A 27477-nucleotide genomic window follows, 5' to 3' on the forward strand; every position below is an offset into this window, starting at 1 on the left:
GCCCCTCGGCGTCCTCTGTCTCCTTGCCTTATGCTGTTGCCTCCTCGGCTCGACCCCCTTTCCTCCCAGCACTTTCCCTTCTTCTCTCGACTTTGGCACCCTTCTGCGTCCTAGGATTTTCCCTTCGTTCCTCGATTCTTGCTGCCCAGTTCTCCGCTGCAGCTTACGCAGAGGAACCGACCAGAGAGAGGCGTGACAGAGAGGACGAGCAGACCGGGCCGATTGCGGGCGAGACGACGAAACGTAGGGGCAAGCGCGCGAAACGGCAAAGGCAAAGGAAGACAGCACGTGACAAAAACAAGCACTAAATGAGAACGGCCGGCTCAATCAAGCAGGCAGACGGTGTGTAGACGTCAAACTTCAGAGCAGATCCCGAAGCACCCGACTGCTACGGCTTTGGCGGCGACAGGTCACAGAGCGGCAGCCAGCCAAAAAGCTCGCACGGAACGACGGAGCGATGCAAAAGGCCCCTGTCGACGTAAAAGAAGAAGAATCAGGAGGCGCGAAAAGAAAACTCAGCAGGTGTCCCGTCGGTTCCCTCTCCATCTGTGTTGAACGCGAGCCGTTGCAGAGAGCAGCCCAGGGAGGCACATTTCTCACCGTTGGCTTTCTCGAATCGCGGACGGTCGTCCAGGTACACAGCGATATCCCGCAATTTTTCACTCAAATGGGACACAATCTCTCCCGACCATGACCTCATGCAAGGCTCTCTTCTCTTTTTGCGAAACCACGCGCATGCTGTCGTGCTCTGGACTGCATCTGCCGCTCGGTGCCTCGCTAGTGTCGCCGTCATTCAGGTGTATTTACACCCCAGACACGCGTTTGTACACCGGGGCTTGGCGCAGCTCACTGTCGTCCTGGACACCGTTTCGCGCCAATTTCACACATTTTTCGCTTTTCTGCCTCTTGCCCGCAAACCTTCCGTCCACAGATCCGCTCGTTGCTGGCGCGTCTTCGCCTCGTCTTCCGCGCGAAAAGACCCCGTCCCGTCACCTGCCGCCTGGGGAAAATCTGCCTGGCGTGCGCACAGACTCAAGAGCCCCGTCCCGGAGCCGGCCGATGATCGCGCGCGCCCTCCAGTCTTTGCGCTGCTGCGGGCGCTCTCGACGCCGCCCGAGGGGAAATCGCCACTTTCTCTCGTCCGTATCTTCTTTTTTCTCTGCGTGTCTGCTTTTTCAAATACCTTCCTCGCTTTGCCGATCTGTTGGTAGGGGTTTCGGCTTTCTTCGTTTTCTCTTTCGCCTGCGCGGAGGACCCGCTAAATCGCGCGCGGGGCTGCGCGCGCATCCAAACCGCGCGCCGAGTTGCGGCAAAAAGAGCGAAGCCACTCCGTGCCGTTGCGATAGACTTGACAAAATCGAACACAAAACGTCCGGGGAAACGAAGGAGCAAGTGCGAAGGCAGCAAACACGGAATTAGTCTTTCGTTTCAAGCCCTTCCCTTTAGAGTCTGTTTTTTTTCCCTTGTTCCTGTGGATCCGCGAGCGTCAAAGTCTCTGAAATTCGCGCCGCCGCGTCTACTGTCTTGCCTCCCGTCGGCGGTGACCCTGTCGCCGACAGAAAGAAGAGTTCTTTTCTTTCTTTCCTTTCTGTCAAAGACAAGAAAGAACGAAGACAGGGGGGAGAGAACGGGAGGAAAGACGCTGAAGAGTCCGGCTTCGCTGTCCAGGCCTCTCGCGTTCCCGCGGCCCGACAAGCGACGAAGCCTCGCCCCGCCGGCTCTTCGGTATTCTTGTCTGAGTTTCGTTTGCCTTCCTTCAATTCTTCTCCCCCGCCTCTCTTTTTCATTCCTTTCTTTTTTCCCATCCCGTTTCTTCGCCCTTTGTCGTGTTTGCGTTCGCCTGCGAAGTCCCCTCTGGTCTCTTCCGCTGTTCTTTTCCCTCCTGGTCCACCGCGCCAGCGAGTGCGGCTCCTCTTGTTAGCTCTGACGCTATTTCTTCTCTCTCTCCCCGCTCCTGTCCCCGCCCTCTGTTCCCTCTCTTCACGATGGCGCCTTCCGTTTTCTTTCCTCCCTTTATCGACTCCGCTGATCAGACTGCATGCCCGTCCGCTCCCTTCGCACCCTCTGCACAACGGCGTCACCAATCGTGCGGCAGCCGCATGCGTCCTGTCGACCGGCATCCTTCTTTTTCGGCCTCGCCCCTTCGTCTTGCACGCGCTCTAGCAAGTGACAGCCGCGCCTTGGAAGAGAAACGAACGCTGCTGCTACAGAGAACCGTCGCGCCAGAGGACGAAGCCGCCGCGGGAGAAAGGCAATGCATGCCCTACAGTCTCTTCTCCCTAAAAGATCTGGGCAGAGCTGGCCCACGCCCTCTCCTCCCTGGGTAACTTCGGACAAAACACCGGAAAAAACAACACTCTACATACTCAAAGAGAGGCCCGTCTATGAATATATATATATATATATATATGTCAGTATATGAATATATACAAATATATATATATATATATATATATATATATATATGGAGAGAGAGAGAGCGGTGGATCAGGGGGGCAGTCTGCTGTATGCTGAGGGCCTCGTTTGGCAGTGGGGCTCGTGAGTAGGGATATAGATTCGTACATGCTGATGCTCTGAAAGCAGTTTCTTTCGGGACCTCCCAGCATTCAAAGAGAAATGTACAAACCCAACAACCTTCTGTGCCCCCGGAATAGGAGATTGCGGGCATGTCTCTCTCTCTCTACATATATATATGTAGCCGTTCCTCTTTTTTGCTTTTGTCGAAGATAGATATGCACAGAGATATGCATGAAGATGCGCTAGACTACGTCTGGACATATATCTGTGTTGGCCCGCCGTGGAGGTAGCAGAAAGATGTATCGTCCTCTTGGCTCTCGCTTTAACTACCGATGCGTGCAAGTCTCGTTTCCTTCCTCCGCGAAGCGTCGATGTATACTTGTGTGTATCCATGGGTCCGAAGAAGCACTGTCTCGTGCGTATGCGCTTCCAGAATTCCTGGAGTTTTTCCCCGGCGGGAGCGCGTCATGGGGCGTTCTCATCTTTCCGTCAAAGTTGGTAACGGCCGCTCCCTCCTCAAGTGCACCCGTACGTAATTCCTTTTCCTGTTTTTTCTGCGGATGCGTTCGCTTTTCCACGACGCTCGTCCCATTCCAGCGGCGAGGGACGGCTGCTCGCGATCAGCCATTCACGAATATCTGCAGGATTACTGATAGCCAAACAGGCCTTCAAAGTTGCCACACATTTACACTGGCGTACATGCGTAACCCGATTCATGTACTCGTACAAATACTTGGTAATGCCTATACTTTTGTGTATATATGCGTATATAAATGTATGTGCATACATGTATGTGCATAAGTATATGTTTGTATCACGCGGGCCAGTATATGCAAAAGGTTACGTCGATGCGCAACTGCGTGCCTCTGGAAATGAGTCTGAGTTTCTGCGAAGTTTCCGCACGCGTTTCACTTATGTGCCTGACTGTTGATAGAAAGGTATCTGTGAATAACTGTATGTATATGTATGTATATATATATATATATAATCAATCAAAGCGAAGAGTCGTTGTCTCAGTTACCGTGCAATGTGCTCTTTTCTTACTGCGGTTCTTTTCTCAGCTCCCAGCGGAGGGCGACTCGTCCCATTCCCTTCAGCTCCAAAAGCGTTGATGAGGACGCAGGTGCCGGAATCTTGTAAGTTTTGAGCCTTTAAATCGCCACGTGCGGATGTTCTGATTTCTCCTCTCCCTTTGGGTGTTCTCCCTTCGCTCTGCCTCACGTCACTTTCACTAGTGTTCTCTCAGCCGTGTCTTCCCCTTTCTCGTTTACCGTCGCCGCTCGTGTGTGTCCTTTGCTCTTCTTCCGCCTCGAGCGCGAGTGGTCCGCCTCCTTTCCTCCTTCCCCCCTGGTTTCCCCTTTCCTTCCCCCCAGGTTTCCCCTTTCCTTCCCCCCTGGTTTCCCCTTTCCTTCCCCCCTGATTTCGTCTTTCCTTCTGCCTTGGATTTGCCCATTCCCTTCCTTTTCCTTCTGTCTCTTTGTTAGTGGCTTACTACGACGTCGCAGATCCCTCCGAGGAGTTTGCCTGTCCTTCTCGCTTCGAAGGGACGCTCTGCGGCCGTCCAAAAACGCCGCTGGAAACGCAGGCGCGTCCCCCGAGATCGGCGACCCCCGCGGTTTCTCTTTTTCCCACGTCTTTGGCGGCTTCGGCTCAGGCGCCTGCCTCGGTGGTGCCTTTCGGCCGGTTGCGATCAGCGAGAAAGCTGCGAACCTTCTGCGAGGACGACTGGCTCGAGAGAGACGCTGGCGAGGTAGGCCGCGCGAAGAGCAGAGCCTACGAGAGACCGGACGGGGCGAGTGCGCACGTTCCGACTTTTCTCGCGGGGACGGCGAGAGTCCTGGAGGCGCCTCTGGAAAGAGACCCATCGACACAGTCGGAGGGTGAAGAAGGCGGACCTGACCGGGTGTATTCGGCTGCCGCGCACCCTGTCCGAGGTCCATCGCTGTATCGACAGAAGACGCGGGCTGAAAAAAAGGAGCCGGGTGCCGGTCTCCGCGCTCTCCCCTCACAGAGTCAGCGACTCGCGACTTGGTCCAGTCGCGCAGAGAAGGGGAGACAAATCCTGCGATTCGCCTCGCAGACCCCTTCGCCCAGGAGCGAAGCCCGAAAAGGAGACACCCTCGCCGCGGAGGACGCAGAGGAACAGCCCTCGCGGGGTTTGTCGCGACGCCTCTTGTCGCGCGCCTCCACAATGCATGCAGGCCAAGCGACGGCCACGCACCCTCCAGAGGCAGACGGCAGGGAACCCGCGAAACGGCTGCCGACGCAGCTCCAGTCTCTCGCGACTCTGAGGACCATGAAGACGCTCAAGGGACACGAAGCAAAAGGAGAGAGGGCCGCGGGAAAACAAATTCCGACCAGCGACTCAGAGAGCCTCCGTGACGAGCTGAAACGCGTGAGCCCAAAACGCAAAGCCAAGAAAGACTAGAAGGACGTAGCCCTCCGTATTGTTTCACTCTATACGTACGCTTGCACGTAAAAGTATGAATATATATACCTGCATGCGAATCGTTATATACATAGCACCTACACGTTTATATATATCTATTTGTAGGGGGTTTTGTGGAGGATCGCTATCTGATTGGATGCCCTACTTTTTTGGTTTGCAGTCTCGTTCGACCTGCCTTTCGCGTGACACGCGTTTCCACTCTCAAGCTCGCCTTCAAAGTTTCGCGACTAGCCGAGCGCTGGACCTTCGCGCAAAGAGCATGCATCCCACGCGGGTTCCCTCGAGGGATGCAGATTCCTCGGACTCGTCGCTGACTTCTTCGCCTCCCGACATTTGCTGGGAATCGGAAACTGGGGACGAAAGCGAGGCGGGAGTCGACCCGTGGGGCGAGCCGCAGGCCGACGCGTGGGGTAGGTCCGCAGGCGCGAGCGTCCGCGGAAGGCCCCGCGGCCCCGAGGGCGGTTTCGTCCGGTTCCTTCGCGAGAACGAAGCGTCGGAAGCACAGACAGCCACTGCGTCGCTCCTCAACCTGGCGAACGCGGCGCGGGTCGAGATGGGAAAGGCGCTGCGGCGACGAGCGACAGAGGGCCTCGCGAAGCGCCTCGGAGGCGCCAACCCCCTCGAAGGGGCGCTTCGCGGTGAAAGCGTGTGGGGAACTGACGCGAGTGAACCAGACGAAGACGAGCGAGCGGCCGTCGCCTTTGGCCACCTGGTCCTCGGGGAACTGAAATACGTTCGCGATATGGACCCGGCCATCAGCCGAATGTGCGACGACCTCGGCACGCTGCTTCAAGACCTCGGCGACGGACGCGAGACGCGCGAACGGATCTCGAGAAACCGAAAGGTGGGGCACAACACGAATCCAACGGGATCCGAGCAACGCACTCGCTTCCTGAAAGGAACGCTCTGCGATGTGTCGGCTGTCGAGGGACATGTGTCTCGAGCACTGCACACTGCAATTTTCTGTATCGATGCACGTCTCTGCTTTGTTTCCGTCTTTGAAGAGGTCCGCTTCTTTTTCCTGCCCCAGTGTCCGTTTCTTTCTTTCGACAGACGCATCGTCCTATGCTCGTGGTTGGGTCTATTCATGTACCCAAGCCGACGCTCACCGACGCGCGACTCGGTTCTCTGGCCGTCTCCTCACCTCTGGTTATACCCAGAGGCATGTCTTTCCTCTCTGCCGATATCCCGATCTCCACCTGCCTATATACATATAGTTGTCGCCTACATATGTATATGTACAAATAAATACGTACATGTATATATGTATATATATCAGTATGCTTGCGGTGGACATGTGCATGTCTTTCGTCGAGTGTCCTTTGATCTGTTTACGCGCCCTGCTTGCCCGATTACGGTTTTTGTTCCGCCGGCAGAGAGACGAGGCGTATGAGGACTTGTTGACGAAGGTGGAGACTTCGATCGAGGATGTTCTCGACCTCGAGAAAGTGGAGGAGCGGTCTCCGTTAACTGCCGCCTGCACCGACGGCTATCGCCACATCGGCAACCAGAAAGTCTCGCGCAGTTGCAGTCCTCTTTCCCAGCCTGTGTGCTCGCCCCTGTGCGTCCTCACGAGGCCTTCGCCGCGACCCTCACCGTGTCCGTCTCCTCTCAGTGTCTCCGCGAGCCCGACGGGCGACACACGCCCCAAAGGCCTTTCGGCCCCTGCGCCGTCGCGGTTTCGCCTGCGGCCGCCAGAGGGAGACTGGGAGGTGGACGGAGCGGAGGGTTGCCTTCGACTGTCTTCGCCGCCGCTGATTAGAAGCGTTCAGGCTAGGAACGAGAAGCTGTGCGAAGCGGGAGAGGAGGCGAGCGCCGTCGAGGAACGGCACTGTGGCCAGATGGGAGGCCGGGCACGGACGCCAAAAGGCCTTGGAAAGGCAAAGGCCTCGATGGAAAACGGAGACGGACGTCTCGAACGCGGGGACAGGGCCCTGCCGTCGCCCGTCATGTGGGGCGTTTGCTTGCGATCTGACGACGAGGACGATTCGCCCAGCACCAAGAAGCGACAAGGCGGGAGTTGCGCCGCGCGCCCCGACAGCGGAGGAAAGGAGGCGACACAAGGACCGGCGAGACGGTGCATCGGCGACAAACTCGGCGCCGGCAGCCACGCCTGCGACTTGATTCTGCCTGCAGACGACGACAAACATGTGGTCAACGCGCGCCTCCCAGAGGCTCTTTCCTGCGAAAAAACCCTGCACTTTATGGTCCGTCTTGCCTCTCCATCGAAGTCTTCCGCCTCCTGTGTCTCCGTTGCGTCTCGCGTAAACCCTGACTGCTCGTTCAAGTCCTCCCTCTTCGTTTCCTTCTCAGGGTCGCTTTGGTCCGGCCCCTTCCTGTGTCCCCTTCTTCGCGCGAAAACGCTTGCCCTTTCGCGTTCTGCGTCTTTTTACCGCGCCGGGGGTTCCATGCCTTTCTCCCCGATATTCCTTTTTCTCCCCCCTCCGGTGGTTTCCGTTCATCCGTTTTTCGCGTGGTAACGTTGCGTGAATGCGTTCAGGGCCTCCCGTTGGTGGCGACTGCAGAAGAGCTGAGTCCTGAGCAGCAAAGCGCCTTGCGCGAGGATGAAGGTAAACGTCTTTTCTCTCGAACCACTTTTCTTCGACGGGTTCTTGTCTCCTGCGGGTCAACCAACGCGTTCGCGTTCCTCCTCCGTCCTCGTCCTTCTTGTGCATTTCCTTCCTTCTCTCTTTGTGGCACCACATCCCCGTTTTCTCTGCTTTCGTGGAGATGCCCCCGGATCCTCCAAGCGTTTTTTCTCTTGCGCTTCGTGCCTTTCTTTCCTTCTCGCTCGACGTTTGTCCCCTTTTCTCGGTGTTCGCCTCTGCCGAAACCCTCTTTGTCGCTTCACGATCGCAACCCCTCCCCCCACCCCGGCCTATCCTGCCGTTTGCATCCAGTCCTTGCGTTTCGTCTTCCGACTTCTCTTCGCCTTCAGACTTATCGGAGGCTCTCGAGCGCCTGCATGTGCTCGAGGCCTACCTGCAGTCCTGTCCGGCCGCCGGCACAGTGCCTCGCTCGCGGCTCGGCGCGTTCCGGCCGCTCCGCCGGGCTCTCGAGAATCTCGACGGCCTCCGCGCAAAGGAGGCGGAAGAGGCGCCTGGCGAGAAAGCGACGGTCAGCACGAATGGCGCTGCGAGGAGAGAGAAGCAAACAGAGGCGGACCTCGACATTCAAGATCTCCAGTTCCTCAAGGGGCTTCTTTTGAGCGAGAGGTCTCAGGCAGAGGCGAGGAGACTCGGGGCCGGCGGTGAGATCGACAGTGAGAATTGAAGCGAACAAAAAGAGGAGAAAAAGAGATTCGAAAAAAGCGAGTTCCTTCCCTGGCCGGAAACGCCACCACTCTGTGGCTCGAGCCAGCAACGAGAGAGAATGCAAGGGCGGCACAGCCGGCCGTAGGGGGGGGGGGGGTTAAGGGGGAGGGCACCAACCAAGAAGTAGTACCCTCGAACCAGACTCTCTCTAGGAAGACGCGGGGCTTCTCCCAAAACCGCGTCGCGCAGAACAAGTCACGCCTTTTGACTCTCTTTGGTTCAGCTCTTTTTCCTTTCGGCTCCTCGCTTTCGGGTTTGTCTCGCCCTATGTGTCCATTCCCCTGCGCCGCCGCGAACGGTCGGTCGTTCCCTCCCAGCGTCCGTGTTTTTTCTCCTTTGCTATGCATCTTTTTCGCAGACCTGGAGCTTGACCGGCCGGGGAAAGACTTGCCTGGGACGTCGTCTTCGCCACCCTTTCCTCCGCTCTCGGAACTTCTCCCCAACTCTACGCGCGCTGCCACGCCTGACGCGTCGCCCAGTGCGGCCTCCATGTGTCTTCTTCCGGGGGACAAGGCTCCACAATCGCCCTTGAACCGCGCACGCTCTTTTCTCCGCCTCATGGACAACAGTTTCCGTCGCGAGCGGGACGCACTCGCGCCGCTGTCTCCCGTGTCCTCGACCCCGTCGTCCTCCAGATGCTCTGGCGAGTCCTCCGTGGCCTTCGCTGCCTCGCGACTCGCCTCAGAAGCAGTGCCCGGGCCCCCGCCGTCCCTGAAGAGTAGTGTGTCTCTCTCTGCCTCCCGCAGCAAGAAGCTGGACCTCTCCGAGCCGGTGTCTCCGTCCTCGTGGGCGAAGCCAACAGAACCCGCCGTCAGCATCTCCGTCGCGCCGTCTCTGTCGCGGGACGTCGGACGAGCCGGCGGCGGCAGCTCCCTGGCCGGGAAAAGCGTTGCATTTCTTCCGCAACCTGCGGGACCCAGCAGAGAAACGTCCACAATCCTATACAAGTCGTTGCGTGTGCCAGGGAGTGCCCCCAGCGAATCAATGCGCTGTGTCTCCTTTGCTTCGCCGGGCGTCGAACCTGCGGCCCCGTTGCTCACGGAGACCAGTGGAGGAGGAGGCGTCGCCAGCTCCACTGCGGTCGCCGCTGTCCCAGAGAACCTCCCTGTCCCAGAGAACCTCCCTGTCCCAGAGAACACCCTCGTCCCAGAGAACACCCTCGTCCCAGAGAACACCCTCGTCCCAGAGAACCTCCCTGAAGACGTCGCCCCTCCTAAGGAAGACGAAGCTGGAGAGGCAGTGCCTTCGACGCGGGTCCCCGACGGGCTTTCTGTTCCCGCGTTGGAGTCGAAACCTGACGCGGGGGCTGTCCACTTGGGAGCAGCGAAATCTGCGCCGACGCCGCCTGCGGAACGGCTGTCGCTTGGTCTCACCGTGCCTCCGCGGAAAGTCAAGACGCTCGGGGACAGCAGCCTGTCTCGCTCGTTTCACACCAGTCGTTCGCTCCGCGAAGCCTTCAAAGCGTCGCACGCTGCCACGGCGCCCTTACCTGCCGCCGATGGCCAGGCGGGCCAAGACGTGCATGCGTCACATCAGGTGTCTCCACCCGAAGGGCTATCCGGTCTCGATGCGAAGACGAGTCGACTGGACAGCAGAGGGCCTCCGCAGGCGCCGGCCTCGTTTCCCGAGAGCGCCGCGCCGCAGCAGCCAACCACGCTTTTTCAAGGCGCGAAAAAAATGGTTCAGATGGCAGCCGCGCAAATCGTGAATGCCTTCAGAGGCGGCGCGGCCTTCGCAGGTAAGCTGTCTGGTAGAACTTACAGCGAAGTGACAGAAAGGTGTTAGCAGGTCGGAGACATCGTTGACAGCGTTTGGACAGCCGAGAGAGGAAAGTGGCTGCGAGACACGTGTCGCAGACTTACCCGAGGAACGTCTTTTGTGGGGCTTCTATGCGGAGCCTGCGCCTTTTTAAAACGTTGGGTGTGTGGGGCGATTCTAAATGGAGGTTCTGCGTTCGCCTTTCCTCTCTTGCGTTTCCCGGTCTCACCCCAGTCGATTCCACACCGGCCTCTGTCTGCCCATCACGCCCACTCGCTGCAATCTCGCTCTCTTTAGGTCGTCTCGTTCTAGCCGTCTGTTCACTTAGAAACAGATATACGAATCGATCTATATACATATATATATATATAAATACATATGGATATCTGAATCGATATATATATATATATATATATATATATCTATCTACGTGAATGGTTCGCTATAGAGGTACTCCATCTGTAGCGCTGCGGGTCGGTACGTGTTGACATGCATGCGTGGACTGTTCGTAGCCGGTCCGGGGCCTGCAACTCTCCCTCTCTGTACACATGTCCCATCTTTTTCCATCTATCTCATGAGATGGCGTACACCACGGCGCAATCGCGATCACCCCTGCGTTTGCCTCTCCCACGTGGCTAGCCATCCTCCCGTGCATGCGTGCGCCCTCGCTCGACTGCGTGCAGAGGACGCCACGTACGATCTGGTTGTGTCTATCGGAGAGCTCAGGTAAGCCTTTGCGTTGAAACCAACCGCCTTTGCGCCATCACTGAGATGGAGCCTTTTGTTTCGAAGTCTCGATGCAGCTTTTTGGCATGTACTCCATTCTCTTCTCTCTGCGGCGCTTCCACGTCCATTTTCGTTCTTTTTGATTCTTGCGATATGCGACAGGAGAAGGTCAGCAGATACCCAGCCTATAGACATCCATCCATCCATCCACATACACATATACATAAACATATATATATATATATATATATATATATATATACATGTATATATCCTTGTCAATCTAGTGTATCGCAGTTAGGATCCCTCACGCTTTTTTTAGGAAAATGGTCACATCTGCAAAAGGTGAAAACACGTATGTGTGTATGTTTAGACAGGTAGACATGTGGATATCTATCTGTGGGTATGCGCAGTGTTGTACGTGTGTCTCTGAAATATATAGGCGTTCGTGCACTTCTCTCGGTGAAGAAAGTCGAGAGGCGCGCGAGGGTTGCTTGTGTGCTCCCTTCTCGCTTCATCCTGTTGTTTTTCAACCGCGTCTGTCTCAGAAACGTGCTCGCGTTCGCCGACGACAAGGTCCCCAAGAAAGTTTTCTGCGTTGTTCACTACCAGAGCGAGAATGCTAAAGAGGTTCGTTTTTTCCGGATAAGAACGAGGAGAACGGTCACTGTGTCGAGAACAAGATGTAGGGAAAGCCAAGCCAAGGCGTGGCTCGAGAGCTTTAGACGTTTTCAGACATGCACGTGCATCAGTGCTCTTCTGTCTACACAGCCTTGCCAGCTGCAAGATGAGGTTTAAAGCCGAGACTGTCCGTCTCCGTGAGGTTCGAGTGGAGCCGTCCCTCACGCGTTTGCTTCGCTGTGGCTTTCATCTTGGCAGCTCCTGCGGGCGAGGCGGCAAAGAACGAAAACCTGCATTGTCAAGGAACTGGCGGAGCACGTCTACGGCAGTGACATTCAGCAGCGGGTGCGTCTCTCTCGGTGTCTGGGACGGTTTGCTTTTGCGCGTTTTCGGTTCATCCACTGAACACACAGAACCCTCAATCTTGGCTTGATCTCTCCGTCGCGGCGGTATCCCCGGAGTCTTCTCTCTCTCCGGATGCCCATGCGCTTCACGAGGCTTCCGTCTCCAACCTGGGCAGTTTTCCTCGCCGTGTTTCCTTTCCAAGGGCGGTCGTTGAATTTCACACTTTCTCCATCTGCCTTTCCTCAATCCTTTTCGCCGTTTCATATATTTTTTCTCCCCTTCGCAGGTCGTCCTACCCTTCCAGGCGCAGCAAGCGGGTGTGCGTGTTACAGTGATGCAGTTGAACCTGGACGACGATCTCCTCCAGTCTTTGCCGGCGCTGGAAGACTTCCAATACACGCCTCTCGGAACGACGCCTCTTCTGCTCTACAATTCCTCGAAAGTACGGACGAACGTGCGAACGCTTTGTCGCCTTTCCTTTTCCAACCCCAGAAAGGTTTATCTTCTGCCTCGAGCCTCCCCTGGAGAGTTTTTATCGCGCGCGCGAATCTGCTGGCCCTGGGAGAACTCTGCATCGATTCAACACCACTTCTTCCATGGAGATATGCATGCACTTGATATGCGCATGCACGAACAGCTTTTTTCTGCGTCTGCGTGTCTCGTAGCCGGACGGAGAGAAGACGTTTTGGTCGCTGTTGAACACAGCCGATCCCGGGGCTTCCACGGGCGAGTTGTCCGTCAGCGTCAGTAAACAAGCAAAGGGAGAACAAACGGTCGCCGTCAACGGCCCCGCGCGGCCTTCCTCTGCATCCGCAATCCAGTGAGTGTTTCCACAAAAAACGAAGGAAATCTGAAACGCGCGAAAAAACCGGGGAATTTGGGACGGTCGAGTGCCGGCAAGGTGTCTGTAGGACCGTGTCGACATGCATCCGGGTGAACGGAGGGTTCGTTTCAATGGCTGAGGCCAAGCCTTGGACTGGATACCCAGGCAGGTGTGCTCCCCTAAACACTTCCTCGTAAAAGTCAGCAGGCGAGCAAAACGAATCGGATAACAACTGAAGCTGAACTCCCTGTTACACAGGATAAGAATGGGTATTCGTAGGTTTCTGCAAAAGATCTCTTTCTGGGGACTGGGGAGAAGACCATCGGAAGTTTTCGCTGTGTCTCTTTTCAGTCTGGACACCCAGCAGGAGGCACAGGCAACGGGCGTGCAACTCCCCGGACCGCCCTCGCCTGTCGGGGAAGAGAAGGCCGAGACCAACCATGCCTCTCCGCGGCCCACGGACGACCACAACGAGAAAGCGGAAAACATAGAAATTGAAAAACAAGATGGCACAACCAAGAATGAAGACAAAGAGAAGCCCCAAGAAGACGACACGACCAGCAAGGACAAAGAGAAGGCAGAGAAACAGCATCGGAAAAGCAAGGAGGAGAAGGCCAAGAAAAGCGAAGGGGCCGAAAAAACCCCAAGATTAGACAGAAGTCGCGTGGAGGAGAGCGCACGATTAGACAGCAGTGGCGTGAAGAGCCCAAGATTAGACAGAAGTCGCGTGGAGAAGAGTCCACGATTAGACAGAAGTCGCGTGGAGAAGAGCGCAAGATTAGACAGAAGTCGCGTGGAGAAGAGCGCAAGTTTAGACAGCAGCGGCGTGGAGAAGAGCGCAAGATTAGACAGCAGCGGCGTGGAGAAGAGCGCAAGCTTAGACAGCAGTGGCGTGGAGAAGAGCCCAAGATTAGACAGAAGTCGCGTGGAGAAGAGCGCAAGATTAGACAGCAGCGGCGTGGAGAAGAGCGCAAGCTTAGACAGCAGTGGCGTGGAGAAGAGCCCAAGATTAGACAGAAGTCGCGTGGAGAAGAGCGCAAGATTAGACAGCAGTGGCGTGGAGAAGAGCGCAAGATTAGACAGCAGCGGCGTGGAGAAGAGTCCACGATTAGACAAAAGCGCAAAAGTAGAGACGAGTCAAAAGGTAGAAGGGAAAGTCAGAAATGAAGGTACGGAGGGTACCCCGAAGGAAGAGAAATAGTAAGCGGAGACAGAAGATAAGGCACAAGAATAAGAGGGGTGCCGAAGAACCCGAGACAGCGAGAAGGGTGCAAGAAAAGAGCGCTTCCACGGTCGCTGCATTCGAAAGGAAGTTGTGGGGAGAAAGGGAAAGCAGCGCCGACGGGGAGAGACGAAAAACGAGTCGGATCACGGTCGGCACGAGGAAATCTGTGAAAACATATCTGTGGAAAGGCGGCTGTCCGCCCACCAAGCGCGTGTCGGCGGCCGCGGAGACGGGAAAACAAAGTTCGGTGCGATTTCTTGAGTGCGAAGCCTCGCACAGAGAGCAGAAGAAGAGATGGAAACCAGAAGCGAGGAAACGAAACAGATTCTCCCTTCGACGAGATGAGATTTGCAGAGTTATGGAAGCGCAGCGTGGCTACAACCTTTGAGACTCCCGTGAGTGGACGAGGCCGGGCAGAAGCATGGACAGAAGGGCGCTGCGCGCGTCAGCAGTGGCAAGCGCGAGAAAGAAACGCACAACATGGGAGAGGAAAAGGGGAGAACGTTGGTTTTCGAATTCCTGACGGGATACGTTTGTGTTACCGTCCCGCCAAGTAGAGGTTCTCGAACTGTCCCGTGCTGCGCATAGGTAATCGGTTTTGGTTGCAAATCGTCTGCCTGAAATTCCTCAGTCTCCATGCCAAGTCCGAATGCGGAGGACGTGCATGTACTCGGGAACCACGGCATTTAGACGAAATACGTACTTTGTGCTCGGGGATTCTCATTTGCGTGGTTTGCGCCGAAAGCGCTGATACAGCGACAGTCCTCCGTGGTTAAAATGACTGTTTGAGTTCCGCGCTCTCAGAGCCTCTGCTCAGACGGGAAGGAGACAAGTCATTTCCAAAATCGGAGACACCTCTTTGTAGAGCGAACGACACACTTTTGTAAAAGCCAGAACGAGATAAACATCCACCTGCGCAGGTTTGGGATAAGCATTTTAGGCTACATGTGGGGGGATGCAGCCGCTTCTCTCGCATTCCCCTGTGTTTGCTCCTTTTGCCCCTCTGTACAGTTCTCCCTACATTTCGCTCTCGGTGACTGCCGTCGTGTCTCGTCTCTCCCTAGCTTTTCTCTGATTCTTTGAGTCTCAACTGTCTCCTCTCGCTCCTTCCACGGATACGAAACGGAAGGTAGTGCGAAGAAGGCATACACGCGACTGACACAGGAGAACAGATCTCGACTGGAAGAGAAGCGATAAACACACCTAGGGGTTCCATACATTTATATATGTATATGTATATATATATATATATATATGTATATATATATATATATATATATATGTCCCATTTGCTCTGCAAAAGAATCTAGCGTGGCTGTCGAGAGAAGCGAAGCCGTGCTCTTTGCACGCACAACCCTAAGGAAAATAGCGTGCTGCCACAGTGTCAGCCTCACAAGCATCCACACGTGTGGTTGGGGATTCCGAGGCACAAACAAGTTACATGGAGAACCAGATAAATACATGCGTACATGAATGCATTTGGACTCTTATGAAGAGGATTGCTGTATCGCTAGGGACCGTCCAAAGTACACGCCCCTTCACAACAGACAAGCGAATGTCGGCAAAAGACATAAAGCATCTCTATGAACCCACGTATCCAAAAACCACGTATATACATATTCACAAACATGCCTTTTGGAATACGGATTTATATACATGCATATATATATATATATATATATGCGATGAAATACGTACGTATAAAGGATATACCTGAAGGCAAAGGAAAGTGTTTCCTGTGCAACACCGCAGAACACATCGCCAAAGCCAAGCAGACCTGCATAGCCGCAGCTGTGCAGAACTAGGCAGAAGACGACAGCGAGGAAACTCTGTTGTTAGGCCAGAGTACAGCGCCCGCCGTGACGCGACTGCTTTTTGCATGTGAAAAATCAAAATGCGAGGCACACAAACCCTTGCGCTGCGCAGAATGCACAACGGGAGGACAAACTGCGCGGCAAAACTCCCCGCTTTGTCGCTCCATCTTTCAAAAGCACAAGAGCACTGCCACGCACATTTACAATACGGCTAGACCCGACTGCATGCGTAGACATCCCTAAACGTATACGTTCACTCACATGCATAGCCATCTGTGTCTGTACCTGCATGCGGATATCTGTTGCAACGCGGTAAGCGTGGAGGCCGTTGCAGGACACGAGGATATAAAACGCATGCATGCACACACCATATACAGACGTGCATGTGTACATGCCTGCAGACAAAGATACGTGTAAACGCCTGCCAACACATATTTATGGAGCGGTAAAACCTTTCGAACTGTCCCGGGTCCTGCTCACTGTTAAAAAGGGGACGGCGTCAAAAAGCAAAGCTCGGCTGCGTGAAACGCATGCATTCAATCCGACATACCGCAGACTGTCAAAAGTTGGCACGAGGCAAAGGGCGTTTGTCTTTTCTGCTCCAGGAATTTGTGACCGTTTCATCTCGCGCAGTGCCACCAGAGGCTCCATACGTGTGAATCCGCACGAATCTCCAGATAGGGACGGAAGTCGCGAGCAGTTTCAAGCGCCAGTTTTTCCTGTTGGGCGGTCTGTATTCTCTCCCATCCTTCTTCTCCCCGCCTTCTCGCTCGACCTCCCCATGAGATACCTGCACGTCTCCACCGCGGTTCCCCACTGTGTGCTGTTATTCGTCTTTCCTCTGCATCTGTCTCCGCCGGTCGAGTCGCCCGGTGCGCTGCCCTACGTTCGCTCCTCTTGCGCTTTCTCCCCGTCGTCGGGCTTGTTCTGCGCGGGTTCTTGATCCGCTCCGCAGCCTTCGACGTCTCGCGCGTCTTCGCCCTCAGCCGTGCTGCTTGCGTACTCGCCGACAATCACGCTACTCGCGTGCGACAGTTGCTGCTGCAGCAGCGGCGAGGCGAGGAAATGCAGCAGACCGACGTTCCCCGCCCGGCTGCGCTCTTCGTCAGCGTCGATACTGCTTCCCCGGAGCGGTCGTCCACAGCCCGACCCTGCGGGGAGACGCAAAGAGGCGGCAGGCGCCGCGTAGGCGGCCAACGCGTTGGGAGGCGCATGCCCTGCGTTGAACGACGCGGCTCGCTGCCGAGACACAGGCGACGCCGGGAGGAAGGGCGCGCCCAGCACACCCGTTGGAAACGGACCCGACAACAAAGACGGACTCCGCTGCGTCGTCAACGCGACTTTCTTCAAGAGATCCACGTCCACGCTCTCTTCGCGTCGCTCCAAGTGCGTGCATGCATCCAGCGTCTGAAGAGCCTCCCGACACGGCCCGTCCAAAACCTCGAAGGCCTCCGACCGCGGCACTGACGAAGAAACACCCCCGCCTGCGCCAACGTGCAGCGGGAAAGTCGCAAACAGAAGGAGAGGAAAGGTGAAAACGGGCGACGCGCGCGAGAACGAAGGGGAAGAGAAACGGAAAGGCAGACGAGCTCCTCAGGAAAGCACTCCCGCGCGTCGGAAACACACAGGAACTGCTGCCGACGAGCGAGGGCGAGAGTGTGTTTCCCAGAGGCGAAGCCTGTTTTGGCAGAACGCAGACACGGAGCGCGTGGCTCTCACCTGAGAGTTCGCCGAGATCCATCACGGCACTTTCCTCGGCGACTTCAAGGAGCTTCTTCATCGCCGCGTCGCGCATCAGCAGCGGTCGCATGCGCGGGGACGCGCCCTGGGAGACTGGCGAGCCTGCGCCGTCGGCGGAATGCGGGCTCCTCGGGCCGCTTCGCCCCTTCTCGTCGCCCTCCCTTTCCACTCCGGAAGCCCCCGGCGGCGAAATCGTGATGCTGTGCGAAACATGCAGTTCCTCTCGCTCGGCCGCCGAGAACGTCGAGCCTTGTCTCGACTCCACGTCGGCACCAGCCTCTAGATCGCCCTGTCCTTCCTTGCCCGCTCCGTGCTCTCTCTTGTTCTCCCCCTCCTTCGCTCTCTTCTCGCCCAGTCTGAGTTTCTCGGCGTCCTGTCGGGTCCCCTTCTCGCCGCCGTCCACGGCAGGCGGCGCGAGCTCTGAGCTCCTGCCGAGCCCCGGCCTGGCCTCGGCCTTCTCGAGAGGCTGCAGGATTTCTTCGAAAGTCGCAGCCGAACCAGTTGCAGGCAGAAGAGGCGCCCGAGGCGACACAGACATCGTGCTCGGCGCAGGCATCATGGCGGGCGAAAACGGCCGCGAGAGAGCGATGCGCAGCGCCAGCACGTCGTGCATGTAACTCAGTTCCTCACTGAGTGCGTCTTCCCTGCAGGCAGCCGGAGGGACGGATCGACACTGAGAAGGCGCGAAGGGCGGCGCCGCGAGACGCAGGGAACGGCAAAGGCCGAGCCAACAAGCTCGGGGTTGAGAAGATCCGGACGTAAAGAAACGGGGACGGAAAAGACGTAGATGGAGGAGACGACAGACAAAGAAATAGACGACGACAGAGAGGAAGAAGGAAGAGAGGAAGAAGAAAGAAAGGAAGAGAGGAAGAAGAAACGGAAGAAGAAAGAGAGAAGGGAGAGAGAAGGAAGGAAGAGAGAAACAAGAAAGTCAGAGACCCGAGGAAAAGGAAGCGCCGAACGAAAAAAGGAGAGAACGGGAAAAGAAAGGGAACGAGGTTGCAGCGCGAGAACCAGGACAGATGGGAAAGGTTGTTTGCTTCATTGGTGGGCTGTCTCCACACCTGTACTGGAGCCGAATGTTGCTGACGTTTGTCTGCCGCATGCAGTTTCCTCGGCGCCCTCCGAGTTTGTATTTCGGGCCTAGCCAGTGGCGCTTGAATTCGTCCTCGTACCCGCTGAGAAGGAAAGTCAGAGAAAGGGGACGGCCGACGGTTAGAGCCCCACATGCGCCGACCCAGAGCGTCGGAGAGAGTGGCTGCACTCACCTTTGAAGAACGGAATTGCGAGCCAACTCGCAGAGATCCACCGGCGAGAGCTTCCAAGTGTGCTGCGAAGCAGACGCAAACAGCCGAGACGGAGGCGCGTTTTTCCGGCACACAGCGCACGCGAAGAACAAGACGCCGAAGCGGAGCGCGTCAGGAAGAACACACTGAGAACTGGGGCATCGGTAAAAACGCAAAACCCTGTGCAACCACGGAAAGAGGCTCAGAGAACTTGAAGACGCGACCGAAGCGCTTCGGTTTCTGGAGCAGCAAAGCGCTTAAAAACATGTCTCTGAGAATGTCCAGAGGCAAAGCGAACACTCCGCCGAGCGAGAGCCGGAGGGGCTTACAGCAGCGACCGAGTATTCCTCCAGGAGCGGTTCATCGGTGAAGTGGAACATCAGTGGATCGTCTGTCGAAATGGAGACGTTCAGCCCGACTTTAAAGAAACTGTAGAGCGGATTTTTCGCTGGAAAACAGACAGAGACCGAAAGCGACAGGGACTAACGCGCGAGACAGACGGCGGTGCGGTGCGCGGCCAGTGGCGCGGGCGAAAACCACGCTGTGGACTCTGAAGCCGCCAAGGGTGACAGGTGAGACGCGTCTTGCAAACGCACTCAGGAGCACGAAAGGTATCGCTGGAGAAGCCCTACAGAAAGCCACAACTTCCGAAGCCTAGCTTCGTCTCGAGGCCTTTGGTTCTTCTTCTTCCCCGGAGTTCAGCGCTTCTCCGCTCGCGGGTGCTTCTCTTTTTTTCTCTAGCTTCTCTCGTGGCCTCACCAATGTCCATGAAGAGAGCGTTGTTGCTGAGAGGCGAGACGGCGAGACCGATTTGCGCGAGGTAGAAGAGGTACTGTAGAACTGGGCACTTCTTCAACATGATGCCGTGGTTGATCGCGTCGGCGAGCAAAAACATCGTGGCGAGGTGACTAACGCTTCCGGCTTCTCCACAGTGCGGCCTGGGAACGCAGGATACTCGACTCTCATGCGCTTCCAGGCAAGGTCCGGGTTCGAAAACTCACCTCCGGCGACGCCGCGGTCCGAATGCGCGCAGCCGCGAGTGGAGTTGTTTTGGCGCGAGTCTGGCCGAAACGCCATTCCCGCGAAGAAAAACACATGAACGCGTCTCTTCCGACACAGAGAGAAGAGACGCGTGCTGCTCTCTGCGCCGGCGAATCCCTCTCCCAACGTCGAGAGTGGGGCAGGGTGCTCTCTCCTGCCAGCGGAGACGGCACAGCGCACTCCGTCCCTCGTTTCTGCTTTAAACGGCCCTCGCTGCATCCGCGTCTTTCTGTTCCTCCCCCGCGGCCTTCCTGCCTTCCGTTCTTCTCCACTTTCTCTCCTCCTCTCTGCCTTTTCTTCCTGCGTCAGCTCACCTGAACGCCAAGGCCCGCAATCCGCGCGCAGCCATGAACTGGTTCAGCGCCCGAATGTTGGCGTACATGTAGTAGCCCCAGTAGCTGTAGGGCGGATTGTTCTCGCTCGTCCAGTCTTCCGGTTTCGGCAACTCGCCGCCTTCCATCGTGTACTTGGAGGCGTAGGACTCGTCGTCAACGCTGTCCCATCCCACGAGCTACAGAAAGAAAGCCGCACAGATCAGACTATCCGCGCATGCACGAGGTGCAAACATCTCGCTCTCTGGTCAACATTAAACCAAACACAACGCCTGCAGGCGATGGAGGCAGCGGACTCCGACGGTTTGAGGCGTCACGCTGCGCGACGAGACGCGCGCGCGACAGCAGTAAAAAAGAAGAAGTTCCTTTCCAACGTCGACACGCCGACGGTTGATATCTCCCCACGGTCCCCCTGGCGTATACTTGGAGGGGAAACCAGGAGCAGAGACGAAAACGCCTTTTTCTCGCTCGCTTTTCGAGCCACTCGTTGCGCTCTGTGAGGAAGTAGAGAGCGAGAGAGACGATGGAACATGTCTCGACGAGCATGACCAAGCCGGCGGGCGTCAGCACGGAAAGAGAGACACCGAGGACAGACGTTGTGGGCGAAACGAACAGAGAGAAGGCAGACACAGATGAAGAGAGATAGAGAGACAGATGGAGAGAGATAGAGAGGGATGTGTATACATAGCTTGACGAACGTACAGGGGAAAAGGCGTAGATGCATCGGAGACGGTGGACAGGCGCACAGACGCCTGCCGAGCCACAAGCGCGCGGATTAACAAATCGATACAGTCTGCGGCTGCTCCTCTTATGGATATGAACAGGCAAAAATTCGGACGACCCGATGAATGCGAGCTGGGAATGGCATCTCAAGGTCACGAATTTTTGTGCACTGTCGTGCGGAAAATACACCGAACGACGCACACTGAACACCACCAGGGTCAGAAACATTCTCTTGGAAACTGCGCTCAGATCCAGAAAGAGAGAGAGGAGAGACAGAGAACAGAGAAAAAGAGAAAGGAGAGAAGGAAGAGAAAGCCGAGAGAAAGAGAAAGAACCACTCACCATGTGAAGGAAAATGAAAACTTCAGGATGCTCTTTCGGGTTTCGAACGGCGTCGTAGAGCGGCTCGAAAATGTTTGCCAAGAGCTCCCCGAAATTGTTGATCATGCCGAGACGGCGGTACACGTGATACAGTCTAACACAGAGAAAAAGAGAGAAATAACTACATGAAAAGAAAGGCAGGACCGAGAACGAAGCAAACACAGGAAGACAGAATGGAAGCGCTGACGCGATGAAGGGAAAGGAAGGTGCTGTTTGTATCCACTCCGTTCGTCTACGATCTTTGCACCCGTATGTATAAGCCGTCACATCCAGGAAAAAAGACTGATGACTCCGCATTCTGCTACGACGCGCCGAACCCGACCACCACTGGCATTTGCGCTTTTGAAGAATACGCGAGTTTTTCTCCATACAAAAGTGGGAGTCCCTGGAACGAGGAAGACAGGCCGACGGGGAAAACGCATGCGCAAAACAACTTTCAAACACTCCCAAACGGCAGCACCAACCGTGCTTCCGACGTGCCTGAATCTATCTTCGTTGCTAACAGCTCTCTGGTCTCCTCTTTCCCCGGTCTGGGCCTTTCCGTAGTCCTCTATCTCTCTTTCTTTAGCTCGAATGGTCTGTTTCACCGTGTTTGTTTGTTTCAAAAGATTCTTCGCGATTTCTTACCGGGGAACCTGGACCATCCAGCGAACCCTCTTCGAGTACAGCTGATTCGTCACAACCCACTTGGCGAGTTTTGTCCACTCGTCGCGCGACCGGCCGTAAATCGACAGGCGCCACTCGACATGTTGGTACTTTCTTTCTTCCAAGTCGGAAATGACCTCGCGAGTTATCTCCGCAAGAAACCGACCTGCAGCGGCGACAGAGACCCAGCACCCACCGGCAAAACCGCTCAAACGCGTATGCCTCTCTGCACATGCATATATAAATCAACACGAATGCATGCATCTGCAGTTGTGCATATATTGCGTCCGTAGAAATGCAGGGACGCATTTATACTTCGACATATATACAAATGCAGGCATATATATATATATATATATATATATATGCATGCATGTGTGTGCATGCACGCGTTCGTACATGCATATGCTTACCGTGTATATAATTGTGTGTGTATACGTCGAAAAAAAGTGGAGAACTGTCTACGATTGGGTACTGTCTAGGTCTTAAGGTAAGAAACTTTGGGCGTGGCTACCTTCGATGTAGTTGTCGGTTTTCAAGAAGACGTCGCGGAGAGTCTTTTGTCCAAAAGGATTATATTTTTGATTGAAGAGATCGAATCGCTGGAAACAGCTTCCCAGTGCATGCACGTTGAGGTGGTCAATGCTCGCGTCGTGGGCGCCGATGCCGACTTCGGTGTGAAACAACTCCATCAGGGATTGTTCGCCGCCGTCTCGCGTCTTCGCCACAATCGTGTCCGGTTCTGTGCGATACTTCTTTCTGGGAAACGCGCAAGAAGACAGCAGAGAACAACGCGACGACAAAGTGCGAAAAACAAAAACGCGAGAGGCTCTGCATCGGCGGCTTCCCCCACGACCAACGATAAAAACCCCCGCGATAGCTGCAAAAAGTCCACATGTGCACCAAACGCGTATTTAGATACGGATAATATATCAACATATCTATCCATATACATATATATACATACACATACGTGTATGTAGATGTATAGATCGATAGGTGACGACAAGCCCCTTTATATCGATATATATATATATATATATAGGTGAAGAAATGCGCATGCATGTGAATGTACAGGGGCCTCGAGGCAAAACAGATGCCGACACACACACGCCTTTATACTCTGTGCCGTTCCTACATGGATGTTACCGCAGACTTCCCCGGTATCCACATGCATATATATACATATATTTGTAGATGCATATTTCTGTCCATATACACTCACTCCTGTAGACATTCGTATGTGCGTAATACATATCTCTGTCCATAGAGATACTCTTGCAAATAGATACAAGAATGTAAGCATATAAGTGTGCGGACACTCCCAGAGACAGGCATATTAGGTCTCGAAAAGGGGGAAGATTACGAGAAGCGCGATGAAGAACTGTTAAGGGAAACACAGAAGCTTTTGCGTCTTTCCTTTTTTCTCGAGGTTCAATGTGCGGAAAAGGAGAAACGAAAGGACGACGGGCGCGAGTCCCGCAGGCTGTGTGGCGGCGGTGCAAACTCCGTTTTTTCAAACCCACCTGATGAAGCGCAGTAGATGTTTTTGTTGCATGCATGCAGAATGATGGATGTGCGTGTCCACTTTTCGAACGTTGTAGAAGTCGCGATGGAAGTTGCATTTCGTTTCCGTCACCTCCGCAGGGGAGTTGAACATCAAATGCATATTAAACTTCTCCTCCAAGTACTTCAGACGCTTATAGCAAAAGCTCTTGCATGCTGAAAACAAGCACATGCATGTAGAGCGTCCGCAAAACTGCCGTCCTCCGTTTCATATATATATATATATATATATATATATAAATATGTATATAAACACTTTGAGAGAATTAGCCCAGGGTCGGATACGTGTACACAGCGGCAGGGTGGTAGACACTCTGACACGCGCCACTCCTGTCTATACACATGTATATACATGAATAAATATGCATGCACATATTTGCATGTAGAAACTTATACATGTTTACATACTTATGCACATGCATATATATATATATATATATAGATAGATAGATAGATAGATAGATAGATAGATAGATAGATAGATAGATAGATATAGATATGGCGACGGAGAGAGATGGCGAGTTCGCGACGCAGCTATGTATGGAGATAAACACATTTTGACGCGTTGCCTTCACATCTCTAGACTCTGTTTCCAGAAAAAGCATTATTTCATATGCATTTAGTTGTTCCCGTCGATTGCCCTGCACATTCATTCGACTGTTTTTTGTGCCGACCTGGATTTTGCACAGCAGTCATGACGTCTTTCAAAGCTCGCAAGAATTGCAAAACATCCGGAATCGGATGTTCCTTCCAGAGAAGAGGAGGCGTTTCCTTCGAGGGCGCGTCGTTCGCTGGGTCCCAGAAAACCTAAACGCAATCCAGTGAAAACACCCGGAACGGCCGTAGTCCACAAACTCACACAGAAGATAGAAATCTTCGGATATCTGCACACATCTATACATCATTGCGTAGCTAGATATATTCACACATGTGTACATATAAATGCGCACATATGTACGCATATACACATATGTATCTGTAGCCACAGATCGCGCTATCGACATCGCCACACATGCATGTATATCTCTACGTAGATGGAGAGGTACATACGCACATGGAGACACACACATATAGAGATATAGATGAGTGAAGGGACGAAGGACCGAGGTCGGGATTGGGAGGGCGCAGGAGCTTGGAAACGGGCGGCTTGTGCCTCGCAAGAACCGGCGTTTCTTCGGAGGGAGAAACGAAGAGAAAAAACGCGGCGGGAAAGGCCCCACCCGGCACGAGCGCCTTTGCACGACTTGCGCGCGCGCCTGGCCCCGCGGAGGAGCGAGAAGAAGCGAAACCACCTACGCAGCGGGCGCTGGGTCTCAATACGTGGGCGCACATCAAGAAATGCAAACGAGTTAATCTGAAAAACTGCATGCCCCGTGTGGAGTGTGGCGAAGACAGCACACGTTGTTCCCTTGTTTAGCATTCCACGTCCCTCCTCCGCAAGAGATAAGGCGCATATCTGCTCGAAACAATCTGCATGGGCTCATGCGAGGAAAAAACGGAAACGCAGCAACAGAGACACATTTTCCCACAAATGCTCCTGTGTCGCTGCACCTAAATACACCGAGAAATACATACATATATATATATACATATATATACATATATATACATATATATACATATATATATATATATATACATATATATATATATACAGATCGCTAGATAGACATATAGGTGTGTTTTTGTTGGGAGATGTTTAAGCGTCTAGACTTGGAGAGTTGTAAGTACACGTTTTGCCTGTTGTTGTCTCACCTGGTAGACGCCGTGGTGCATTTTGTAGACGGCATGGCATGTGTCTTTCAGGGGGATGTTGAGAGGGTCATACATGGGTTCCTTTGTTCTGAATTTGACTTTTTCTTCTTCGGAGAGCGCGCGGACACCCGGCGACGGCGGCTCCTCGTGCACAGTCGACCAGAACTGTCGAAGTTGGAGAAGGTGAGCTAGAAACTTTGGCAGTGCAAAACGACACGCACGACACACGAGTCGGACATCAAAGACGAGAACGGCGGCAAATCGACAAGATAACTGCGAGAAAGAGCCTTCAACAGAGCAGACCGCGAAGCCTCTCAGCCTCGAAGACGCCGGCATGCGCCGGGCCGAACACACGCTAAAAAAACCGAAAGACGACAAAGGTGACAGCTTTTGCAACCTGAAGCGCATATACACATCTTCATATATTTTTATAGTAAAATATAGTTACATGTATATATATTTGTAGTCACATTTATATATAATTATATATCCGCCCCAAGATGCAACGACGCAGCACGCGGGGAACCGCGGCCGGAGAAACGCGCCGCGCTTTCAACCGTCCAGCCGGTGTTTCCTCCAAACACCTGCGAGGTCCTTCCAAGCTTTTCCTAGACATAATTTCTTGTTGCAGAAATCTATACCTGTACATACGTATATGTATATATGTATATATGTATATGTATATGTGAATGTGTGTTTGTCGGAGCTGTATATATGAGTCCACGAGTTTTGTTTTTGGCTAGGTTTCTGTACCCGAACAGCCTCGACGCTTTCATCGCAGACGCTGCTGGCCACGGCGAGGTCTTTACTCGGCACCATCCGCACGTAGCCGACGGCGGTTGCTGTCGCGGGGGAGAAGGGAAGAGCGCCGGGAGGGGCGAGGCCCGCAGGCTGCGCATGCGCGGCGGTCAGGTGAGGAACCGCCGCCGCGCTTCCTGCCTTTGCGGGGACCGACGGCAACTTGTCCATGTACGTCACAGCGCCTGCGTCCTTGTGGTTGAGGCTGAGCAGCTGCAAGAGGAGAAAAAAAGGGAAGGAAAGAGGAAAGAGGAAGGAAGGAGGTGGGAACGAAGCGTAAGACATGGGCAACGGAGAAGAGAAGCAGCGCGTCCCGACGGCGAAACTGAGAGACGAAGACGCGACGAAAAGAGACAGAGACAGGTAGAGAAAAAGCGAGGCAGATACAGTCGAGTCGATGGGGCATCCCTGTCCCAGAGGCCTTGAGAAGAGGCGCCTGAAACCAGGAGAGAGAAAAGAGGGACGGAGACGAGACTACGGTTGAAGAAAAGACGGACGGAGAGAAGGAAGAGAAGCAGGAGTGAGTAGGGCGAGAGGAAGAGACAGGTTTCTTGTGTTTACCCGTTTGTACATGTAGCTCCATCCGACTTGTTCTTCGTCCTCATCGCCGGCTTGGTTGGGCAAGGCCAGACTGTTGCCTTGTCTCTTCCTGAGGAACTCCGCGGCGTCTTCGCCGTCGTCTCTCGCGTCTGCCTGAGTTCGTGCGTTTCGCCGATCTTCTTCAAAGCCCGCCGAGGCTGTTGAGGCTGCAGCTGAGAAGGCCGAGGGAGACAGCACGCCCTCAGCCTCGTCGATTCCGGGGGCGTGCGCGCCTCCTCTGAGGACGAGACGAGACTTCCCAGGATCCAAATGTGCGGAGGAGGGTCGTGAGAGGCATGAGGCGTTCGTCTCTCCATCGGCAGAAAGCAGAGAAAGACTGGAGTCTGCGGCTGACGCCGCTTTTCTCTCTGTCTCGGCGGCAAGGCCCGAAGACGTCGACGAGGAGGGACAGCCAGCAACGGCTGCTGTCGGCACCTCCGTGCGGGACATCGAGAAAGAACAGGCGAGAAAGAGAAGAACTAACAGGGGTTTCCGTGCGAGAAAGAGCCGAGCGAAGCTAAGTGCTTCAGTAAAGACGTGGCGCCTCGCAGAAGAGAGGGAAGGGAGAGAAAGAGCCAAGCAAGCGAGGGAGAAGCGACAAAAAGAAGGCGCAAACGCACAGTTTCGACAAATGAGAGAGAAAGGAGATAGAAGAGAGGAGAGGGTGAAGAAACGAAGGGGAGAGCGGCGCGCAGTGACGCAGACGAGAGGGAAGAAGAGGTGAGTTTTGAAAAGGGGAGACGGGAAAAGGAAAGATGGAGCGGGAGGAGAACTGGTGGAAAGCCTGGCCGGCCGAGAGCGAGGACAGACAGACACTGTGCGGGGGACTTGCAGGATCGTAGAGAAGGCGAGAGGGAAAAGCGAGGAGAGGAGAAGGCGACGCCTCTTCGGCAAGAACGGGGAAGCTTTCTGCGAGGAGATGGGAAAAACAAAGACCGTCTTTCCAGGTTCTCCCTTCTTGCGTCCTGCGCGATGTCTCCTCACCTTCTCACCTTCCTGCCGCACAGTCTCCGCCCGTTCTTTCCCTTTCTTTGCTGCT

The 27477-nt window shown here is 54.6% G+C and overlaps 2 protein-coding genes across 2 annotated transcripts; one reads left to right on the plus strand and one right to left on the minus strand.

Annotated features, from left to right (window-relative positions):
• Window positions 1-2984: 2984 nt before the first annotated feature.
• NCLIV_049450 (conserved hypothetical protein) lies at window positions 2985-14468 on the plus strand (the record flags this gene model as incomplete). Its single annotated transcript, XM_003884497.1, has 15 exons — window positions 2985-3015; window positions 3579-3653; window positions 4002-4912; window positions 5127-5810; window positions 6343-7173; window positions 7467-7536; window positions 7905-8228; window positions 8639-10018; window positions 10722-10764; window positions 11313-11394; window positions 11644-11730; window positions 12017-12172; window positions 12396-12550; window positions 12905-13722; window positions 14410-14468. The coding sequence occupies 15 exons, from the start codon at window positions 2985-2987 to the stop codon at window positions 14466-14468; spliced, it is 5706 nt and encodes a 1901-aa protein (XP_003884546.1).
• A 2006-nt stretch (window positions 14469-16474) lies between these two features.
• NCLIV_049460 (putative adenosine monophosphate deaminase) lies at window positions 16475-26888 on the minus strand (the record flags this gene model as incomplete). The annotated part of the gene is made up of 15 exons (XM_003884498.1): window positions 16475-17076; window positions 17312-17976; window positions 18397-18510; window positions 18601-18662; window positions 18948-19066; window positions 19378-19556; window positions 19974-20170; window positions 21057-21189; window positions 21723-21906; window positions 22255-22499; window positions 23267-23462; window positions 23981-24113; window positions 25062-25226; window positions 25815-26072; window positions 26421-26888. 15 exons carry the CDS (start codon window positions 26886-26888, stop codon window positions 16475-16477), a joined length of 3720 nt encoding a protein of 1239 aa, XP_003884547.1.
• Between the last annotated feature and the right edge of the window lie 589 nt (window positions 26889-27477).

The sequence above is a fragment of the Neospora caninum genome, chromosome X (genome assembly GCF_000208865.1).
Source record: "Neospora caninum Liverpool complete genome, chromosome X".
In the NCBI taxonomy this organism is placed as follows: domain Eukaryota; phylum Apicomplexa; class Conoidasida; order Eucoccidiorida; family Sarcocystidae; genus Neospora; species Neospora caninum.